The sequence below is a fragment of the Anser brachyrhynchus genome, assembly GCF_964034855.1.
Source record: "Anser brachyrhynchus genome assembly, chromosome: 7".
Lineage (NCBI taxonomy): Eukaryota > Metazoa > Chordata > Aves > Anseriformes > Anatidae > Anser > Anser brachyrhynchus.
The window spans coordinates 11,098,026-11,117,991 of record NC_137701.1 but is presented as its reverse complement, the minus strand read 5'-3'; the positions used below and the strand labels follow the sequence as shown (position 1 = coordinate 11,117,991).

The following is a 19,966-nucleotide window of genomic DNA, read 5'->3' as shown; positions in this document are numbered from 1 at the left end:
CTATTACAGCTGCGTTTGTCAGTGATTTTGAAACCAGATGTTACCATATATTTTACTTTCTCTCCTCTGCCTTCTGTCTGCGCCTCCATTTTTGGACAATTTTTCCTCTTAAATGTTGTTACTGTTCAGTGAGTACTGAAGACTGACCATTTGTCACTTAGGCTAGCTCTACTCCAAAATCCTTCACTGCTGATATCCTTTCTAAGCACTGCTGCTGTGTGGTGTCAGCTCATCTGCAGAGGAGCAAATACTATTCCCCAGCTGGAGTATGGCAGCTGCATGCGGCAGAGCAGGTAAAACATACCTGCTGGGAGACAGAGGATCTTTTCCTGTTCCCTTAATTTTATTTGGGTGAGCAAATGCCAGGACTGCTCCCCTTTACCTGCTCTGCCAGCAATGACTGCTCAGCATTTTGAAATCTATTTCAATAGCTGCTCCAGGTAAATTCATTCTGGGCTGTAAAAAATCTGCTCCATCACCTGGGAAAGCTTAGTGGAAATGCCTGTGTTGTGAAAACAGCCATAGAGAGGGATTTAAGTGGTTGATGGTGATACCTTGTCTTCTCTGCAGCTCTGTCATTGCATCATTTAGGTACTTTACAGCAATGTTATAGTAAAGCCCTGATGAAACTCCAGAGGTGGAAGCAAGCAAGAAATATGAAATGCTTCATCTATACCCACACCACAGCAAAATTGCTGTCTTGATGTTAAAAAAAAAAATAAAAAAATCCTGTTGGTAGTGGTGATTGTTATAAAGTCAGTTTTGAAATCGTGTGTGTGCATCCACTTCTGAAGGCTTCTGATGCCTCCCAAAGTATGGGATTAGTGGGGGAAACCAACTCCAAAGGTGTTGGTGTGCTTCTGAAGGAGATTAGCCTGGAAAAGTCCCCCAAGTATGTGAAGGTAAGGAGGAATGCTCAATTTTAAGAACTTTAAAATTAAAGAAGGGGATGGGAATAAGGGGGAGCTAGGTAAGAGCAGTATTTAACAATAAATCCAATCAGGCTGCATATCTGTGTCCTAATGGTTTAATGTTCCAAATAAATGGCAATGAACTGAGAGCTGAGATGAATGCCATTATTTCAGCACTGTGCAGGATGTAGTGAAGTTGTCAGCCACCCAGCGTTTTTATTTTTTGTACCAATCTATGACTATTATACATAGATTTATTATGAGGGGTGCAGCAGACTCCTCTGTGGTTAAAGATGAAGTATCTTATCATAGAATCATAGAATATCCCGAGTTGGAAAGGACCCATAAAGATCTTCAAGTCCAACTCCTGGCACCGCACAGGTCTGCCCAAAAGTTTAGACCATGTGACTAAGTGCACAGTCCAAACGCTTCTTAAGCTCCAACCGGCTTGGTGCAGTGACTACTTCCCTGGGGAGCCTATTCCAGTGTGTGACAACCCTCTTCTACAATTATTTCTACTTTCAGCTGCTCATAACTTTCTCTGTGCCATTAAAGCTGTGGCTTTCCTTACCATCAGGTGAAAATTGAGGAAACTTTTACTTCTACACATACACAATCATATAATTAACTAGTTTTGAGACTAAGTAAAATGTCATCATAATATATTGCACTAAAGGTGAAACCATTCCTGTGACTTTTTTTTGGCTCAGGCACTATTTTTTTTTCTCAAGGCATTTTTCAAATTGCTATTGCAAATATGCTCTAACTAGTTTGGGGTTTCTTCTCTTTAGATTTTTTTGACAATTTAATAAATAGTGGAACACTTAAAGACTCTTTCCTCCTGCCTTGGGAGTGTCTTAGGGCTTGATTTCACTAGATTAGATGGTGTTAAACATAACCTTGGAGTTATCTGATAGGTGAAGTACTACACTGAATCAGTGCAGAAGGGGATAACTGCTGAATCTTGCAGCTGACTGTGTTCAAGCTTATGGCCAACCCCTGAGGGCTTACCCAAAACCAAAAGAAGATTTGCGATGGGAAGAATCTCACTGATGTTGATAGCAGGGTGCTGCTAGCATCATGTTTGTTAACCTGGCTCTTCAGGTGGGAATACCCGAGGAGAGCCCCAGAGTGCGTCCTGAACAGCCTGAGCACTTCTTTTTGGAAAGTGTGTGTCAGGGGGAGAAGGCTCTGTCAATTGATGCATTCCCCGGAAGGGGAGGCAAGGAATGTTAGCTGTTTTGCCCTGTAGAGGGGATGAGCAGAAAGTGACACAGCCTGGGGGAGGATATGCCTAGTTAAAATCTCCCTCAAAATCAAATCGCAAATGGAAAATGATGCAAGTGAAGTATGAGTAGAGGCCCTTGAGACAGCCACTTCTTGCAATCAGTAGAGCTTGGCTTAATGCCATTCCCAAGTAAAATATGGGGTAGGTTTTACGTTAAAAGCAAACAACCCAGCACAGCTTTGTTAGATATTGCTTAAGTCTGGCATTAAAACTGCAAGGGCATTTAAGTGTTTTCTGATGTCCAAAATGTATTCAGACTAATTCCTTAAGTGATTGCATTGTTTAGTGCTGAGTAACATTAGCCAGCTTGTAAAAGGTAAATTGCAACCTTAGCCCTTCCCTTAACTTGATTAATTTTGATCACTGGAGCTTGTTTTAGCTATTATCTTTCCCAAGTGATTTCCTTTTATGTGCTGCCATTCACAAACTGTTAACATGCAAGCAGAGATGGTATGGAAATGCAATACCTGACAATAGCATGTGCAAGCTCCTTTATGCACTATTAAAATGATACGGTCTTCACTTGGAACGCTTAATTGAAAAACAATTATACTGCAAAATGCTTTAGATTACGATTAATCAAGCCCTGTCAAAGCCAGTAAAAATGCATGTTGGTGACAGGAAGCAAAACCACTGTATTCTGCCCTCCAGTAATTTTTGCTGTGCTCTTACCTAATGGCAATATCCCATACAGCGCTATTAGCTGCCTGACATCTGCAAGAGAGGGCACCGGCTCTATATCTACCTGACGAAGTGTAGTCCCCAGATAGCTGTACTCGCCTGTAGGGAGGAAGCATGGGCTTAATAAATGTGACACTGCATTGTTATAAAATGCATAACTCAAGTAATGAAAAACTACTACGGAATACCAATACAGCATGCTCTCAGCAAATCCTCCCCTGTCAAGGGACAGGGACTCGAACAGGGCAATATCGTTGTGGAATGTGGCCCCAAGAAATCTGAAAGGTGAACTGAAAAAAGGAAAATGACATTAAACACACTCGACTTTCCCTGCTAACCAGATTGTGGAAGGCATTCAGTCAGTCTCAAATAACCTTTTAAAGAAACTTTGTGGAAAAGAATCATTAGTAGCACCATAAATCACACTGCTGGCAAAGGATTTCTAGATTTGGGATTTTGCAGGGCTGGAATCCCAGTGAACAACACTCTATCAAAAGGATTTCAAAAAGGGGGAAAAGATATTTTAACAAGCTTTTCCCCGGGCTGCGTCACATCTCAGCTTCTCACTATGTGAGACATTTAAGTGTTTCACCTAATTTGGTGGGGATCTCGCTTTGCTGTTCACCTTTTCTGTTCAAAAAAAAAAAAAATACCAAGGAAATGGAAAATCACTGATATGAACTCAAGTGATCTAATCTTGCCTCAGCTCTTGTCACAGAGCCATAATCACATTGCTGGACCTGTCAAAATCCGTACAGAAGATGTTAGAAACCAAAGAGCCAAAAGGACGGGCCACAAGCAACAAAACTTGTTGTGACAACATGGTGGTTATTTTTAGCATAGATTACATGTCACTATGGTGAATATTGGTGAAAAATAATAGTATACTGCATTTTATAGGAGACGAAAAGGGAAAGCACTAGAGCTCTCTGCAACAAGAGGTAAATCAGCAGTGGCAAGTGCAAAAGGGGAGCTGTGATTTGGGGCAAAAGGTAGAGGAGCCTTGGTGCAACTGCACCCTCCCCTTTGAAGAATAAAATTCATTTCAGGTTTTATCTTTTATTTAAGGAGAAATCAAAAGAACTGGATAGGAATTAATCTTCACAGATTTAATTAGAAGGCATCAAAGGGTTTAATTGCAACTGAACATAAATCACAGTGGATATTCTCTGACTAATTTAGATAAGGTCACCAAGAAAATTAGTTCAGTGATGTCAGTTTGTCATAGAGAGGGACATTTTGGTGCTTTTTACTTGCTGTGTAGCACAATTCCACTCTTTGTCCTTTTCTCAGGAACTGGGAGGGAGTGACCTTCCTTATGCTTCAGTCCTGTAAGAGCAGAACAGTTGAGGACCTATTTATCTAGAGGCTTTGACTGTCCCTTTGTAATTTTAAAGGGAGGCTTTTGATATTTAAAAAAGCTAGGTCCAAAACCCAGGCCAGCTTTAAATACCTTCTGTATCTTCTGGCAGCTTAAGCATGCCTGATTTTGGTGTGGGGAGCAGCTAGGTTGGCAGCCTGTGCTGCTTCTTGCTGCCTGGTGTGCTAATGCCTGTGCTGTGACATGCAGGGGACCTGTCATGGGGGTAGGCAGCGATGTGGACATCACTTTTACGCCCAAGATCATCTGCTGCTGGGAGGTGAGTGTTGCCAATGAAACTTGGAGCAGCCCTTGTGTTGCTCTATGTGTTGCTGCAGAGGAGCCAAGGCTTCAAACCTCAGGGTCAAGGGAAGATGGCCCAAGGACATCTCAGCCTGCTTCCAGGTTTGATGTTACCAGCTGTAAATCATTATCCACTGGCTAGGACGTGCTTTCAAAACATCTGCAGCAGGGCATGTCTGGCCAGAAGTGACCTTGAGAAGGACGGATAGTACTGGTTGGGTGAATGAAGGAATAATGAAAAGCTTCCATTACTGTGCTTCATGCTTTTTAATGAGCATAAAATAGAATACCTATTAATTCAGCCTTCAACAGAATGGGTGAAGACCCTAAAGGCAGCAATTGTTGCTTCTAAGAGTTTATATAAATATGGAACTTAGAAGTGATATGCAAGACTGCAGCTTTTCTGGCTCACATACATGCTGTACTAACAGCCAGTGGCTTTGTAGCTTCTGGATGTCTGCAAATTCAAACAATAATGATCTTTGACACAACTGAGGTTGCTGTGATCTTACTACATACCACCAAATGCTTTTGGAGATTGTGGCAGACTCCCTGTGAAGCCTGCAAGTGGGTTTTACAGCTCTGTGGAGAACATGGGCTGATGTTACCTGCAGCTGCAGGCAGACGCAAGTGGGGCGAGAGGGTTTTAAAATGCAGAATGAGGCAGAGAGGCATTTCATTCAAATCAAGGCCCAGACATGCCTCAAAGCACTGCTCAAGGTTGAGGGGTGTTCAGGGAGGTGGAGGTAAGGGGTGAATTTTCTCTGCTGATTGAGCAGATAGTAAGGACATGATTTTTGCTGCTCTCTGGGAAATACTCAAGATGAATTATGACCCCCAGCCTATTACACTTGTGGTGTCTTGGTGCCTGACCAGTGCTCCTTAAAGGATGTCTTATTACACTGCCGAGTTGCTTGTGACATCCAGAAACATTCAAGGCCTCCAGGTGCTAGTGCTTGGGGCCAAGTACCAGCCCTGCAAACAGGCCCTGGCTTCAGAAGCAGAAGTGAAAGGTACAAAGCACCCCTAAGAAACAGACTTGATTTGCATACGTGCCTTTAGATATTCATGTTGGAAAGTCCTAAAAGTGTAATTACTCTTGAACTCATTCTTGACTGGAAATAGGGGTTAGTGAACCTTGAATGGCTTGAGATTTGGTTAGATTAAACACCATGTTAGCTGTAAAAGGTGTACTTTACCAATGTAATCGGAGAGATACACTGTCTTGGGTTTTATTAGTACTCCTTCTTCCACTAGTTCCCTGTACAGAGAATCGATGGTCCTATGGACAAGAAACATCACTCAGAAATCCCAGGGAATTGTAAATGAAAGCTCAGTCCTTCAGTAAGTGAGCTAGCCTCAGAGTTATTTATGCTTCTTCAGCTTTATAAATGAATTTTGTAGCTCAGAGGTTGAGGTGATTAGCTTCATTGATATGAAATCAATAAGTACAGTTTCCTGTGTTATGGCAAGAATTCTTTTACTACCTCACGCACTGCATGGCTCTGTCTCACACCAATTCCATTACCCATTTCCAGGTGATGCAAGATCAGTTATGACTTGTGTAATAGACTCATTCATTAATATCAATTACTGGGAAATTATTTTTAAATTATACAATAATAGCAATCCTAACACTACTATACCTATTCACTTAGCTCTCCAATTAGTAGTAATTCATTAATTCTTCTGGGAATTTATTCTGTTTGCAATAGCCTCGCTTCATCAAGAACATACTGTGAATGATTTGACTGGAGCAACCAGTGGTCCATCAGCTGCTGTGGTTGTGTGATAGCCAGAGGAAGACTGGGAGAAAAACATAGTGGAAACCGTGGCATAGCTTGTTCAGGGGAAAGGTTTTTTCCTGTTTCTATTAGTGGTTGGCAATAGCTCCTCAGCTACTGAGGATTACGCTTACATTTGTATCTGTTTTTCTGTTGGTGTGGATGTTCTCCTCAGTCTCTTTTGGAGATCCAAATATTGATTTCAGTGACATTCTTTGGCACTAGGTTACGCAGACTGATACTGTTTCAAGGATGCCATAAAATGAATAAGCTTGTGTGTAGCTCTTGTTATAATGTTAATGTAAACGGCACTGGTCTGAGCCTTTCTAGATGTTTTACCATTTGTGCACTTTTCACATCTTCTCCCTTCAATATCTGAGCATTTTTTTCTGCCACCTACCTTAATTGGGACACTTTGGTATCGCTACAATAAAAATATTTAACAGAAGCTCTCAGCTGGCTAATAAAACCATATATATAGTCTGAGGTCTGCAGTCTTTTTCCACTTGAGCTGGGAAGTTTTGTGTTTATGCAGTGTTAGTGGTACAATTAATACAGGAATAGTAATAAGCAAATATGAAACTTAACACACCTTCAACATTGACTTTGCCACTCTGACTCTTGCTCTCATTCTGAGATCTTTATGTTGAGTGTGCATCATAAAAACAAGCAGAAGGTAGAATGGGACTAACCTGGCAGTTCTGTTGGGAGCATGACTACTTTTCCTGTCATTATTTTTACTGTGTAAACTTAATGATGCGTGCCCTGAGTCTCCTCCAAGTATGTGTGATGCGATCAGTCTCCGACTAAAGCCCCCGTGCCTCTCCACTGTGCCAAAACTGAGATGAACCTGAACTTCTCTTGGCTATTTCTGGAATACTTCCTCCTTTCCTGCTCAGCAGGGAAGAGCAGAATATGGACCCCAAATGCCACAGAAACTGATTAAAAGCCAACGACTAAAGAGCATGCATTCTTAAATGGCTGTATGTTGTGTTAAGCTGACACACAAGAAGCAGGTATGTGCAAGAATAATTTTAAAAACACAGACTATACACATACTTGTTAGGCTTTGGCACTTTTCTTGTATGATAGGTCATGCTCTGTTACAATCCATGACACACATATTTTAAATATTTGCTTGGAGAGATTTTTCATTGTAAAGCAGGGAAAGAGATTGATTGTATAGTGCTAGCACCCGAATGATCTAGTCCAGGTCTTGCTGTGCATTGTACAAATGGATTTAGGGGTGAATCCCATCTGCTGCTTCCTGCAGTGGCTGTTTGTCTTCATGCTGTTCTCCAGCCCTGCTCCCTTGGGAGCTCAGGATGCTCCTGGCCTGCACTGCTACAGTCAGCAGGTCCCAGAAAATGGTATCTCTGTAGGTGTATTATGTGCACAGGTGAAAAATGGCTGGGTTATCAACGAATGCATCACAAGATCACTGAAAATGTACTGTCAAAAGAACAAAACCTCTCAAATCCTCCAAGTAAAATAAGGTTGTTTAAAAGAGTAAGGGTATGCAAGAGGTTGTCAGGTCTGCCGGAACTTATTGGTAAGTAACTGATTTATATGATACGTGCTTTACCTCAGACATGATGGGTGACTTATAGAGTACAGGGGCCTGTCTGCAGCCTCCCTTACCAGTTTTCAGCTGAGATGGAAAAATCTGCTGGTAAACAAAACTGTCAGGTGCCTCTGTACCTGCCACCACTGGGATCAAAAAGGCAAATAGGGCCCATATTCTGCCTGAATGTTACATATGCTTAGCTTTACAAACTGGAATTAACCTCACTGAAGTTAATGGAGACTGGCTCTAGTGGTGTATTTTTGCAGAACAGGGTCTGTGCTGTGCACCATTAAAGCAGTGTTTTGTCACCCTGTTATTTGTGACCCTATGTGGTGGTGTTCCTAGGGAATGCAAAAGTTTTAGTGTCTGTACTTCAAGGTTGTGATAGATATTTATCATCTAGGCTCCTCCATGGAAGTTTATAGATGTTATTAAACAGATTTTATTTATTGTGGGGTTCCTGATGCTGGTTATTGCAGGAGGACCATCTCAGCATTGCTGCAGCTAAAATCTGAAGGGGTAGGCAGTGCAAAGAAGACACAATCTATCATTGAATCTCAGGTAAAGAGGTCTTATCTTTACCTGTCAGGAGTCAGATCTTCTTCCAGCTCAGATATTTTCTTCCCTGCTGTCTTTTTTTTCTGAAGACCACAAAAACAGGCAGGAGTTAGTGGCCTTAGTACAGTTATATATCTGAACCTACTGAAGCAACGTGACGACCAGAACAACATTACAACATTTGTTGTTGGAATGTGGCCCTCATCACTGAGGAACCCAAAGGAAAAATCATATCCTTGAATGCCTTTAGTTGAGGAAGTCATGCCCCTATTTATAAAAGCACAGGAGATGTTCTAATTTGTAAGCCTGTCACCAAGGCATGGGAGAGGTGAAGCAACTCTGGCTTTGACAGGGCTGAGGATCTGTGTCCAACCTGTGAACCCCATATACACCTTGCAGTAGGTGCTCTTGAACTGGATTCTGCACACTCACCCCAAGAGAACTCCTCTCTTGCTTTTTCTGGAGCCCAACTTTGTAGCTGAGCAAGTATGGCCCTTACCTGAGAGGTATGGGATAAGGGGTGTGGGGTCCCAATTGCTGCTCCAGAGTCTGTTCAAGCTTTATGTTGTGTTTAAATATGTATGCAGAAGCATACATAGGTCATGCAGGCTGCTTACAGCTGGACCCAGACCTGAAATCAACCCTCCTGACTCTCTAGTCAGCTTCCTAACCATTAGATATTCTGTCTTCACTTTCTTAATGCCTTGGGGAAGGAGCTTGAAAAGGCCAGAAAAACATGACCTGCTCTTCTCTTGATACTTTCACCATACTTCTACTATGGGGAGATTTTGTCTTGGGTTTCCTTATATGTTGGGGAAAAACAAAACCACCACGGAAAACAAAGTTAAGATGTGAATCAGTCACATCAGGCCCCTCAATTAATTACAGCTCACAAGACGTAACTATGGTTAGGGATAATTAGCAGAGGAGAAAGCATCATTAATCCATGCACCATATGTTAGTGCCCAACACCGGTGTCCACACTTCAGTTCTGCAAAGCACTTTGGTATGACTTCAGGAGAGCTCCTTACACAGTAATACTTCGGCACTGTGGGACTTCTTCAACGGCTTAAATTTAGGCATGTGCTTAAATGCTTAGTTGATCAAGACAGCTTATTCTTTCCAAAAGTTTATGTTCAACTTTCCTGGGAATAGTCATTTCTTTTTTTTCTTAATGAATACTTCTGCAGAGCTCTAGAGGTTATTCTGTAGAAAGAACACTTCTAGCCACTCATACAAAAAATGCCGTTTTTTCGTAGAATAGGTCAGCAACATTAAAAAATGTACCACTTATAAATTTTCAAGGACAGTTGCAGACTAAATAACCTATGGTTCAATCACCTGTAACTATCGACAATGCAATAATCTAGATGAAAATGCAAACTAAATGCAGAGCTATATGGATAAGCTAACTGGGGAAAAAACATATTTTAAAGTTTTGGATTAGAATAATGCAAACAACTCCATTTCTGCAGAATGACACCTTGGGTTTCTTTACGTAAATAATCTTGGTAGCAAATATTCCTCAAAATGTGCAAATGTTTTCTTCTAAAGAAAAAGATGAAGAACAAAACATATACCATGCTGTTTTAACAACTGAGGAAATGCTGAGACTGTCAGTGGTCTATCTGCAGTGTTCCTCCAGCTTTGTCTCTTTAACCTTTCTTCCAACAAGACAGGAATTGTATATCATGGGGTCTGACTGGGAAGAAAAGCTAATTTCTACCTATGTAAAGACACTAAACATATGCTGAATTTATTGGCCAACTGGTATTGTCCTCAAGGCAGCTTTACCAATAAAGTAACTCAAGCAAAATAAAAATGTACTATGCAGGGGAAAAATGTGTTTTCCTAATTACATCAGCATTTACAGGAAATTTGGCAAACACTGAGATGCGATAAGGGGAAATATGAATTGTAGACAATGGCTTTCCTCCAAAATGTCTTACTGGGAACTGCTTTTATTTGGAAAATGATAATGTTTAATGAATGTGAACATGCTCATCGTTTATAATGGAAATCTCCTTGTTTCTATCTCTGAGATGTCAGTCTAATTCCTGGTTAGCCATCCATTTACAGTTATTTTCTGCTTTGATACATCACTGTGTAGTGAACTGCATTAGTTATTAGTTGGCAGCTGACAGAAGACTGTCTTCTGTGCTCAGTGTAGTATCTTGTCTTACTGGGTGGGCTCATCAAAATGTCTTGAGTAGCTCAGAGGTTGCTATGTGAAAATACGTGAGGAAAAATAATGAAAAGAAAATACTCCCTTCGTTTAAGGGAAGTGAGTGTCCAAGTCTACCAAGTGTTTGAGTGTCTTCCTTGGATCACATGTGATGCTTGGAGGGTAGGCTAAGCAAATGCAGCCATACTGGGGGAAGCAGGAGGCAAAGATATTGTTCCCTCAGAGCTGGTGGTGGGAAGTGTTCATCCCACATCCACTCTGCACTGTGTGAGCATCTGCTCTTGGTTAGGTTTTTTCTTGCCATGCCAAGGCTATTAATATTTGAGCAGCTCCTGGTACTTGTACTGAAAAGTCCTTAGACCAAGACGTTCCAATTCACTGTCAGGACCTGGCTAAAAGATGGCTCTGGCTTGTGATCCCTGTTGGATTTAACCACAATATCCACAGAGTTTGCAGCCCCCACAGCTACCTGAGGGCTCTGGTTGTTATTCTCTTTCTCACTAGAGAAAATCCAACAGGGGTCATGAACCACTGTCGACAAAACCAGCCTTTCTTCAACTCTGACCCAGCCTGTGTTCTGGCCTTATTCACTGTGGCTTTGCTCTTATCAGGTCTTTAGATGAATGTTAAAATTCCTTCCATATGTGTCGCTGTAGTTCATCTCTTCTGGGTTGCTTTGCTTATGCCTGGCTGCATCAAAAATGGATATCCAAACCTGAGTGGAGATGCTAGCAATGCCTGTTTCAGCAACTTACTTAGGTTCCCATGTCCTACTCTTTGTCCAGAGTTCTGGCCATGCTTTTAGTGTATGTGTGGGTGTATTTACTTACAATGGGTTGCTTTACCTACAGTTGGATCAGAGACAAATCTTTAGGGGACCAGAGCAGGAAAAGCAACACAATAGGCTAGATAAAAAGCATTCTGATAAGCACTCAATGTAATTTCCAGGTCAGAAACTGCAGAAAGCTGATCTGTAAAGCTGATCTGTAATTTCCTATATTGGGTGCAAAGCCAATGTAAAGACAGCAGGTCTGCAATGGTATATTTGGCCACAGGTTATCAGGAGAAATGCTTTCAGCTGCTAAACCTTCTGGGTATTGTGGTTAGGTACATGGCATCCATCTATAGAATAAACATTTGTAGAGCTGCTTGGTTGTGTTGAGTCACTCAAATCAGAAGCTTGAGCTGTCAGCAGAAAGGGGTGGACTGCAAAGAACAAGATTTCAACTCGAAAAGTTCATGCTGGTGCAAGAATGCCACCAACTTAAACTCCATTGCTTCTGAAAATACTAGCCATGGTGCTTTCTAACACACTCCTCTAGGCTGGCTGGGGACTTAAGCCTTCCTAGATATCAGTGCCATGTTTCCCTTCAAATTTTTCCTCAACCTGCCTTTACACAGGTGCTTACAACCCCAGCCTGCTGATCCACAGTTTGGCAGACAAGCTGGCACTGTGTATCATGAAGAAAAAGGTAACTGGCAGCTGAGCTGAACCACTTTCCTTTGTTTCTGTTACATATTTATTCCCTCTCCTTAGATTGTCTTCAGATCAGGAGTCATCTGGACAGCTTTCTACTCAGCCCCCAGCACAGAGTATCTCTGGCTGAATGAGGAGGACAGTTGTGCTCCTTACCCAATCAATACTGGACCATAATGACAATTAATAGTTGGCAGGGTGAGATGCTTCCAGCATGGGTAGAGTCTGTACCTCAGATGATAGTGGTGTGGTTTGTTGCAGATCAGGTGCAATCTAATTAGTTCAGATATTTCCAGACCATCCTAATGGTCTGGAGACCCATTCATAATGAGCAGAGCAATTTGCCTTTCCACCCAAGCTTATTCTTCCACAGAGGCTGGGGCTTTTTATCTTCAGGAGCAGTAAGAGTAACTCTTGACAGGGTTAAGTGTCCACTTTTAAGTGGTATTTGAAGGTTTGGGAGTCAGTGATAAAATTCAGCTAGGAAGTATAATGCATAGAAATAAGGAGTGGCCTAGGGGTATGCCTGGAGCTGTTAAATTTTGTTTGTCTATGAGCTGAGCCATCTGAAATGCTGGCTGTGAGGGTGCAATTAGCTTCCTGATACTTTTCCTTTGGAGTCCAATTTCAAAATGCTCTTGTTGGATTTTCCCCAAAAAGGGACTTCCGAACAGGTTCTGAAGCTCAAATTTTCTAATAGATTTTCTAATATGGACCTGACAGATTTTTTTGAAGTTGTAAGCTACTTATCCAAAGGTGCTTTTGAAAAGGCAGAGGACATCTGCCCTGGATGCTCCTGGGTAGTGACTGTTCCCTGACAACAAAAAACCCTAGTTCTACTCTGCACAGGAAGATACCACAGTAGAAGAAATCTCACTCCAGATGTGTCCATGGATGTGATGAAAATCCAAAACCATTGTTATTTCACATTGTGTAGCTCAGAAGAAGGGTATATGGGACCCAGGATGTTCTAACGTAAGCCTTGGAAAAAAGGATTTTTGCTAAATAACAAGTTAATAAGCTTTTTCCATTTTTTTCCCAGTTTGTATTATCCTTGTTATTTAGGCCAGACTGCTGGTTTATGGACTGAGACATTTATGTAAATACTAATTAGAAAAAGCCGTTGCCAGTGCTGATGGGAATTTTCAAATAGTTTTGCACAGGGAAGACGTTTTGAACTGGATACCTCCTTACATTCCCCATCCCTAAAATAGAACTGATATTTTTCAGAGAAAACCTTTTGGGAACTGGTGTTATTTAATTAGTACTACTTTTCCCTCTCCCTCATTCTCTCAGGCTACTGGCACAACATGGGAAAACAACAGTTAAATAAACTCTTACCACCCAAAATTATTCCAACGCTATATTGAAGAAAAACTGACGTAAAGCTTTAAAACTGCAATGTGATGTTTTGAAGCAGAATTTCAACCAGTTGATCTGAAGTGGCCAAACATGTCTACCCAGAACAACTTACAGAAGATTGTTGCAATACTTTGTCTGCATATCTTAAGCCTCACTATTTTTGAAACAGATTTAGAAATCCAATCAGTATCAGTTTTCAGAGTTGCTCCAGTCTTTCATTATTAAATTGCCCTTACGCCTTTGTCAGGTGAAAGAGCATTTTTAAAGATAATTTGAGTAGAAGTACTGCAAAATCAAATATTTGCACGCTAAAAGGATTATAGAAATAGAATACAACACAAGATTAGGGTTGGCTATTTGCCCTGAGCCTTTTAAGTGGAACTGCTGATTGAACCATAGGGTCTGTAAGCTTTGAGTTATTTTGTACTGACATGATCTATAGTTTAAATGCTTGGGTGAGGAATTCAGGGAACCGTGGGCTGTGGAATTTTGCATATGGTAATGCTGTGAAACTAGATGTGAACGTGACATGTGGGCAGCACATTAAAATAAAGTATGTCTTTAACCTATTTGATATGCTTAAATAAACTTGGCTTAATCACAAATTCCCAAACCCTTCAATAGTAAGTAGTAACATAATTAATGTACACCTGGCTGGATATCGTCTACATGTTATACATAAATGAAAGGTTTTACCAAGGCACTTCATTTTTTTGATGTACAGTTTTGAAACAAATCACCAAGACCTCACTTCGAAGGAAAACAGCAGCTGGGAAACTTACTGGCATCCAGGTCCATGCCCTCCTTGGAAGACTATCAATCTGAGCCAGTCACCTTAAGAAAGAGTGGGACTGCTGAAACATCCTTATTGTTTCTCTGGACCAAAGGATTTCAAAAAGGTGTGTATCCTTCTTGAAAGTCTGATCTATCTTGTAATGGTTTATCTTTGGAATAGTTCAACTTGTCCCAAGCAATATTTATAAAGGTTAATGAACAATAGTTAAGAGACAAGGCCCTGAAACTGGGGGTTTGCATTGAATACCACTGTATCTGTGTAGAGAATTGAGATTTACCCTGAATTTTCACAACTTGCTGCTCTTACCTTTTCGCTTTTTCTTCCTTTTTTCTGCTTGCCACTCTTCTCTCCATCCACAGCCAGTTTGAGATTCTCTAGTTTCTGTTGCATCAATTCATCAACCTGTCCAGACATACAATGTTGAATCTTTAAGTCTTCTGTTTTGCCACCACACCACAGACAAATGCTTGTTCAGCCAAACAAGCATTAAAGCAGAGAACAGATAGTAGGGAGTCTGGAAGGAGGTAAGGTCTATGCCAGGGCCAGTTCCTACAGCTGTAGAGAAATATACACAGGCAATGCACGTTATTAGTGTCCTCTTACTATTGTAAGCTCACCTGCACTCTGATCTCTTCCTCCACTTCTTCCCGTTTCTCTTCTTTGATCAGCTCCAGGTCGTGATCCTGGAGGAAATCCCATACCTCGTCTCTGTTCTGCCAAACGGCTGTTATCCAAAAGAAAGAAGAAAGGGGAAAAAAGTTATAGAAGCCATCGATTTCTCCAACTGCTTCTGGAGGCACAAAAAAAAAGCTAGTCGTAGGCTGCTCTTATTAAATTATTAGCTGTATGAAAGTAGCAAGCTCTAGGGACCCTTACCAAGTTCAGAGCCCTGTTGTGCTAGGATCTGCAAATCTTGAGGTTAACTTCTTTTTGCCTTGGGCTGTAAATTGGTATTGGATTTCAGGAGGATAATAATGGGATATTGAAGGTGTCATTTTCTGGTTGTAAAGCTGAATGCCTGGAGTGTTGCTCACCTTCAAGAGCAGGTAGTACAGTAGCAGCTTAACCATATTGTGTCTGATCTTAGCGTCTCTTGTCTCTGCTTACCAGCATCGTGTTTAAATCTTTACCATTAAAGAGTTGCAAAGACAGCTCCTGTCCTGAGGAGTGTGCTTTCTATGTATCTCTTGGCTGGCATAATGCAGGCTTGGGGACCAAAGTGAGGTGTAATCTAAAGCAGGAAGTTTTCCCTGTTCTTTCCTGGTCTGTTATCTAGTGCTCAGTGAAAGAGGACTTTCCGCTGCAGCGAGCATTTATAGTAATTCCCACGAAGCTGAAATATGGGCCAGGAGCACTGGAATAGGTATAAAAGCCTGCCCTGAGAACAACAGAAAGGGGAGGGAGAGGGGACAGCAAGTCTGACAGCAATAAACTGCATCCAACCCCTGAGTGGCATAGAGCCACAGTTCTAGGGAGTTTTAAGCTTGATGCACTAATTAAAGGGCAGCTGAAGTCCTTCTGCAAAAGAGATGAGACTCAGCTGATGGAGCTCCTTTGTTTCTCAGTGCTGTGCAAGCCATATGTGTTAAGGAGACCAAACTCAAGGAACCAAGCAAATTGATCAAAAAAATCCTATTTAGAATAAAGTAGCTAATGATGCTGAGGTGCAGTTCTTTATTTTTGTTGATGCAACTGTCATTTGCTCTTTCTAAAGAACTAAATGATGTCTGGCAAGCTCTGTGCATATCTGAATCCTCTGCTATTAGCAGAAGGTACCTTTTTAATGGAAACGCCTCCCCTTTTTCTACATTTTTTAAGCTAATTTAAAGGAGGACAATTCATATCTTTAATTTCCTTGCATTTCAAGCTCTGACAGTATCTCTATAAATGACAGCTAATCTCCAGCAGTATGTGTTAATTCAATTTCCAGATGATTTAAAATGACAACTCTCCACTTTAAGACATAGGCTCCTTTATGAATCTGTTTTGCACAGGGAACTCTTTCCTGTACCTACTGCCATTTCTAAGGCACTATAAATTCAGAAATGTTTTCACAGTACCCATAGGAGATCGTTCAGGTTTTAGTTCAGTTAATATAATACTGTCTGCTATTTCCATCCTCTACGAATTTTCAGAGTCCAATTATGTGCAGAGTATTTGTGACTTTACTCAAGGGGAATAGTTTTTGCAGGTGAGTAGTCTTAATTTCATAACAAAAAATGGTAGAGATGGAGAAGGACAGTGGATTTTGGGGAATGAAGAAAAACTCCAAGGTATAGACATTAATTTCTTTCAATTACTCATGGGTCATCAGATGGCATGACATATGTCACATAATATTTCAAGAAAGAAAGCTGATTTGCCCTAGTTGCATGGTACCTCCTCCAGGGTTATCAGTTTGGAATTCCAGCCTTGGGGAAAGGGTGTACAACTCCTCTGTAATGTGAATTTTTAAACACTTTCTTGACTGGGTCAACAGGTTGCAAGTGCTGTGTTTTCATAGAGGAGTACTAGGTTTTAGGTATTTATCTTTCATGGAGGGATCATAAATTTTTATTGTTTTTTCATAATTGTTTATTATCATTTTGTAAATCGATTAGCAGTTAATATCCACTGCAGGCAAAGCAGTAACAGTCCTCACACAGCTTAGGCAATTGCCTTTGATATTACCTGGCACTGAGTTCTGAGTGCTATATTAGACACTAGGTTAGAGGTCTCTAATTTTAGAAAAGAGATAAATAACTCATAGGTGTTAGGTGCTATGTTGTTCCTTCATAGATCAACAAAACATTTCAAAGTTATTTTTAAAGCCAGGTCAGAAGGCTAAGGATGTTGTTTTCACTGGCCAGTCAAAAGAGCCTGGTATTTTGTTACAGATGGGTCGTGCAGCTATGGGAGCTATTTTTGTGTGAGCACTGCAGTTTATATTGCCTCTTCTAAAATAGAGCATGCTTATCTTTGGATTATTTTATATGCATAACTCTGGAGCTCAGGACTCAAAAGGCAGCCAGTGCACTAATGTGATTGTTAACATCACTTCAGCAGCATTAGCTTTCCTCTGCAGACTAGCAGGTAATTCCAATATCTCTGAATTTCAAAGCAGCTTGTGACTGATAATTGAAGTCCTTTTTATCTGAAGTACGAAGCTTTTCTTCTTAACATGACTACTTTCAACCTCCTGACAAAAGGGTTTGAATCTTTTGATACAAGGCAAAATACACAATATCATCCCACCTTAAAATTTGGGTCATGCAGTACTGAAGTTGAACTCTAGTTCCAACTGAAATATCCCCTGCAACACTAACCAAGTCAAATATCAACTGGCTACCTGTAAAATGGGGGAAATAGCACTTCGTTGCCTTACAGCACTGTGTACCGCAAAACCAAAACCCAGGAAGACTGAGGTAGTGATTCAGGCTACTTACATTTATTCCACATACTCTTGCTATTCCAGTGTATAAGTAGTGTGTAAGTAAGCCTGCAGAGAAATTGGCTGTTTCCAACAACAGTATATAAGTGTTTTAGATAGGGCTTGGCAAATGTAGTTTAGCAACTAGTAAAACTGCCAAATACAGTTTTGGGAGAGCAAAAGTGTTCGTGAATTCCAGTGAGGTTTATTTAAGTAGTTCTAATGTGGGGTGGGGGTGGGATTGGTATGGAAAAGTCTGTAAGTGAAATGCTTACATCTTTGTGAAAACTGATCTACATCTTTTACAATGTTTAAGTAACCCAAGAACAAATCAACCAGTTTCAGGGGATGGGAAGACTTTCTAATTGTAAGAGTTGGGGGAGAGGTGACAAAATGAAAACGTTCACTGTTTGAACAGCTCTCACTTAGTAGACTGCAGCCACATTCATAAGGGCCTTTAATTCCATTGTAGGCACCTAATATAAATCTTAATCAAGCTCCCTTACTTCAATGATGCTTTCAAGATTTATGCAGTAGTAAGTTTGAACTTCTGCGCAAATTGTAAGAATAGCTCAATTACTATCACATAAGAATAGAAAAATGTTTCCAATGTAGAAAGATCAAACTCAAACCTTTTTTGTAAACAACTCTGCTACTGAAATGAAATCAGGTTAAAATTAAAAATGTAAGAAATTGCTTACGCTGTTCCTATCAGATGTTCTAGACTTCTGGGTGCCTTGAAAAACTGAACCTCATCCATGACTAAATTCAATTTTTTGAACAACAACCAGGTAGTATTGTGATAAAGTGGTGATAACTGTGCGGTTAGGCACAATAAAAGCATGAAGTGCTGCTGAATGTGGAAGGAGACTGCTGAGTAGAGGAATTAACAGCTCCTTACTAAAAATAACTCTGGTGTTGGATAGACTTAGATCATTAGAAAAAAAAAAAGAGGCTTAACTGGACAGCTATAGGTTCTTACTGTACATAAGACAACTGCAGCTATTCTTTAAAGCTTGCATGAGGAGCTCTTTCCACTCTGAGGAGTTCTGGTTGTGCTCTGCAGAAAATGGTTCCTTGTATGCTTTAGAGGGTATGCTGTTAGAGGTACAGGTGTCAACTCTGGTGGGATAGGCTGGAGACGAGCACTGTGTGTCCTAACACAAAAGGATGATGCCTGTGTCTGACCTACCTGAGTGCATTATTGCATTGTATTAGCAAGTGCTGTCAGTATGTCATGGGATGACAGAGGTATTCACACCAACTGGCTTTACATATCCAATGTAGGTGCCTGAATTGGAATGTAGATTCTATAGACAGATAATGAGCTGTTGAGTTGTCCCTGGGAGGCTTTGTGAGATGTATAGGAAAACAGCACCTCCCAGTTTAGCACTCCTCTTCATGCCAAAAGTTGGCCAGCATGAGTAACCCCAAAATGTGTTACATGCTTTGAGCTCTGCAAGGATGTATCTTGATAGGGATGACAGTATATGAAATGGTATTCAGTTACAGTCTGGGTGACAAACATGTCCCTGTCTTCTCATAAGACCCCTGACTTATTACTTAAGATAGCTGTGAAATTTGGGAGTATCCCTACCTATCAAACTAAATTATCAACCCCCCGGTGTTTTTATTCCTAACACTCACGTCCACTGTGCTGGAAAAGCACTATTTAAAGCTCATGTGTGAGGTCTTCCACAACCTGGAGGAGAGTTATTAATAGGCACAAATACAAGGAGTTGGTGAATTCACAGTTCAGCATTGTACTAAATAGTGCTAGATGCTGCAAAGCCTCAGCAGGGGGTTCAAGAAGCACTGGAAAGCATAGCTGCCCTATTGCCTACTCATCAGCAGGATGCTGGATAAGTGTATTTGCCAAACCTACTTAATGTAAAACCCTCCTACCCTCTTGTTGCTATTTTGCAAAAGGTAGGGACTCTACCCTGCCTCTTGCAGCTCTTGGGACTAGCTGGATGGGAAACACGGGTCTTGCTATTGCTGGTTTTGGGTTGCAAGGTGACATCTGGTCCTGAGCATATAAAAAAGCACAAGTAATATTCTGGGCTAGTTAAGGAAAATAGTATAGATGAAATTGATCCTTATCTAAAATTCCTGCTAACTTCAGTAGGGTTCTGATGTAGCAGTCAAGAGTAAAGTTTGGCACTAAGAACTTTTCTTCAAGCATAATGCCCCTTTGATTTACAATGCAGAACAGAATCTGAATTGTTAGAAGCCAGAAGTCTGGCAAAACTGTGCTGGTGCATATTTAAAGTTGCTTGCTTTCT

At 40.9% G+C, this 19,966-nt stretch overlaps 1 protein-coding gene and 1 long non-coding RNA gene across 6 annotated transcripts in view; one reads left to right on the top strand and one right to left on the bottom strand.

Moving 5' to 3' along the window:
- DRC11 (dynein regulatory complex subunit 11) overlaps positions 1–19,966 on the bottom strand; it is a 109,094-nt gene that overhangs the window by 23,937 nt on the left and 65,191 nt on the right. For 4 of the 5 annotated variants that reach the window (XR_013953526.1, XR_013953527.1, XM_080599456.1 and 1 more), the window contains exons 10-14: positions 14,890–14,996; positions 14,579–14,674; positions 8,477–8,535; positions 5,743–5,825; positions 2,872–2,979 (exon numbers count right to left, since the gene is read on the bottom strand). Coding sequence is in view for 3 of the 5 variants with exons in the window: in XM_080599456.1 (XP_080455582.1) it covers positions 2,872–2,979; positions 5,743–5,825; positions 8,477–8,535; positions 14,579–14,674; positions 14,890–14,996 (453 nt within the window). In the remaining 2 variants the exon portion in view is untranslated. The remainder of the gene's footprint in view (positions 1–2,871; positions 2,980–5,742; positions 5,826–8,476; positions 8,536–14,578; positions 14,675–14,889; positions 14,997–19,966) is intronic. The other variant, XM_080599457.1, reaches the window with a different exon arrangement.
- LOC308198007 overlaps positions 1–19,966 on the top strand; it is a 41,558-nt gene that overhangs the window by 8,567 nt on the left and 13,025 nt on the right. Inside the window, exon 5 of the long non-coding RNA XR_013953528.1 lies at positions 14,201–14,375. This is a non-coding gene — a long non-coding RNA (uncharacterized lncRNA). The remainder of the gene's footprint in view (positions 1–14,200; positions 14,376–19,966) is intronic.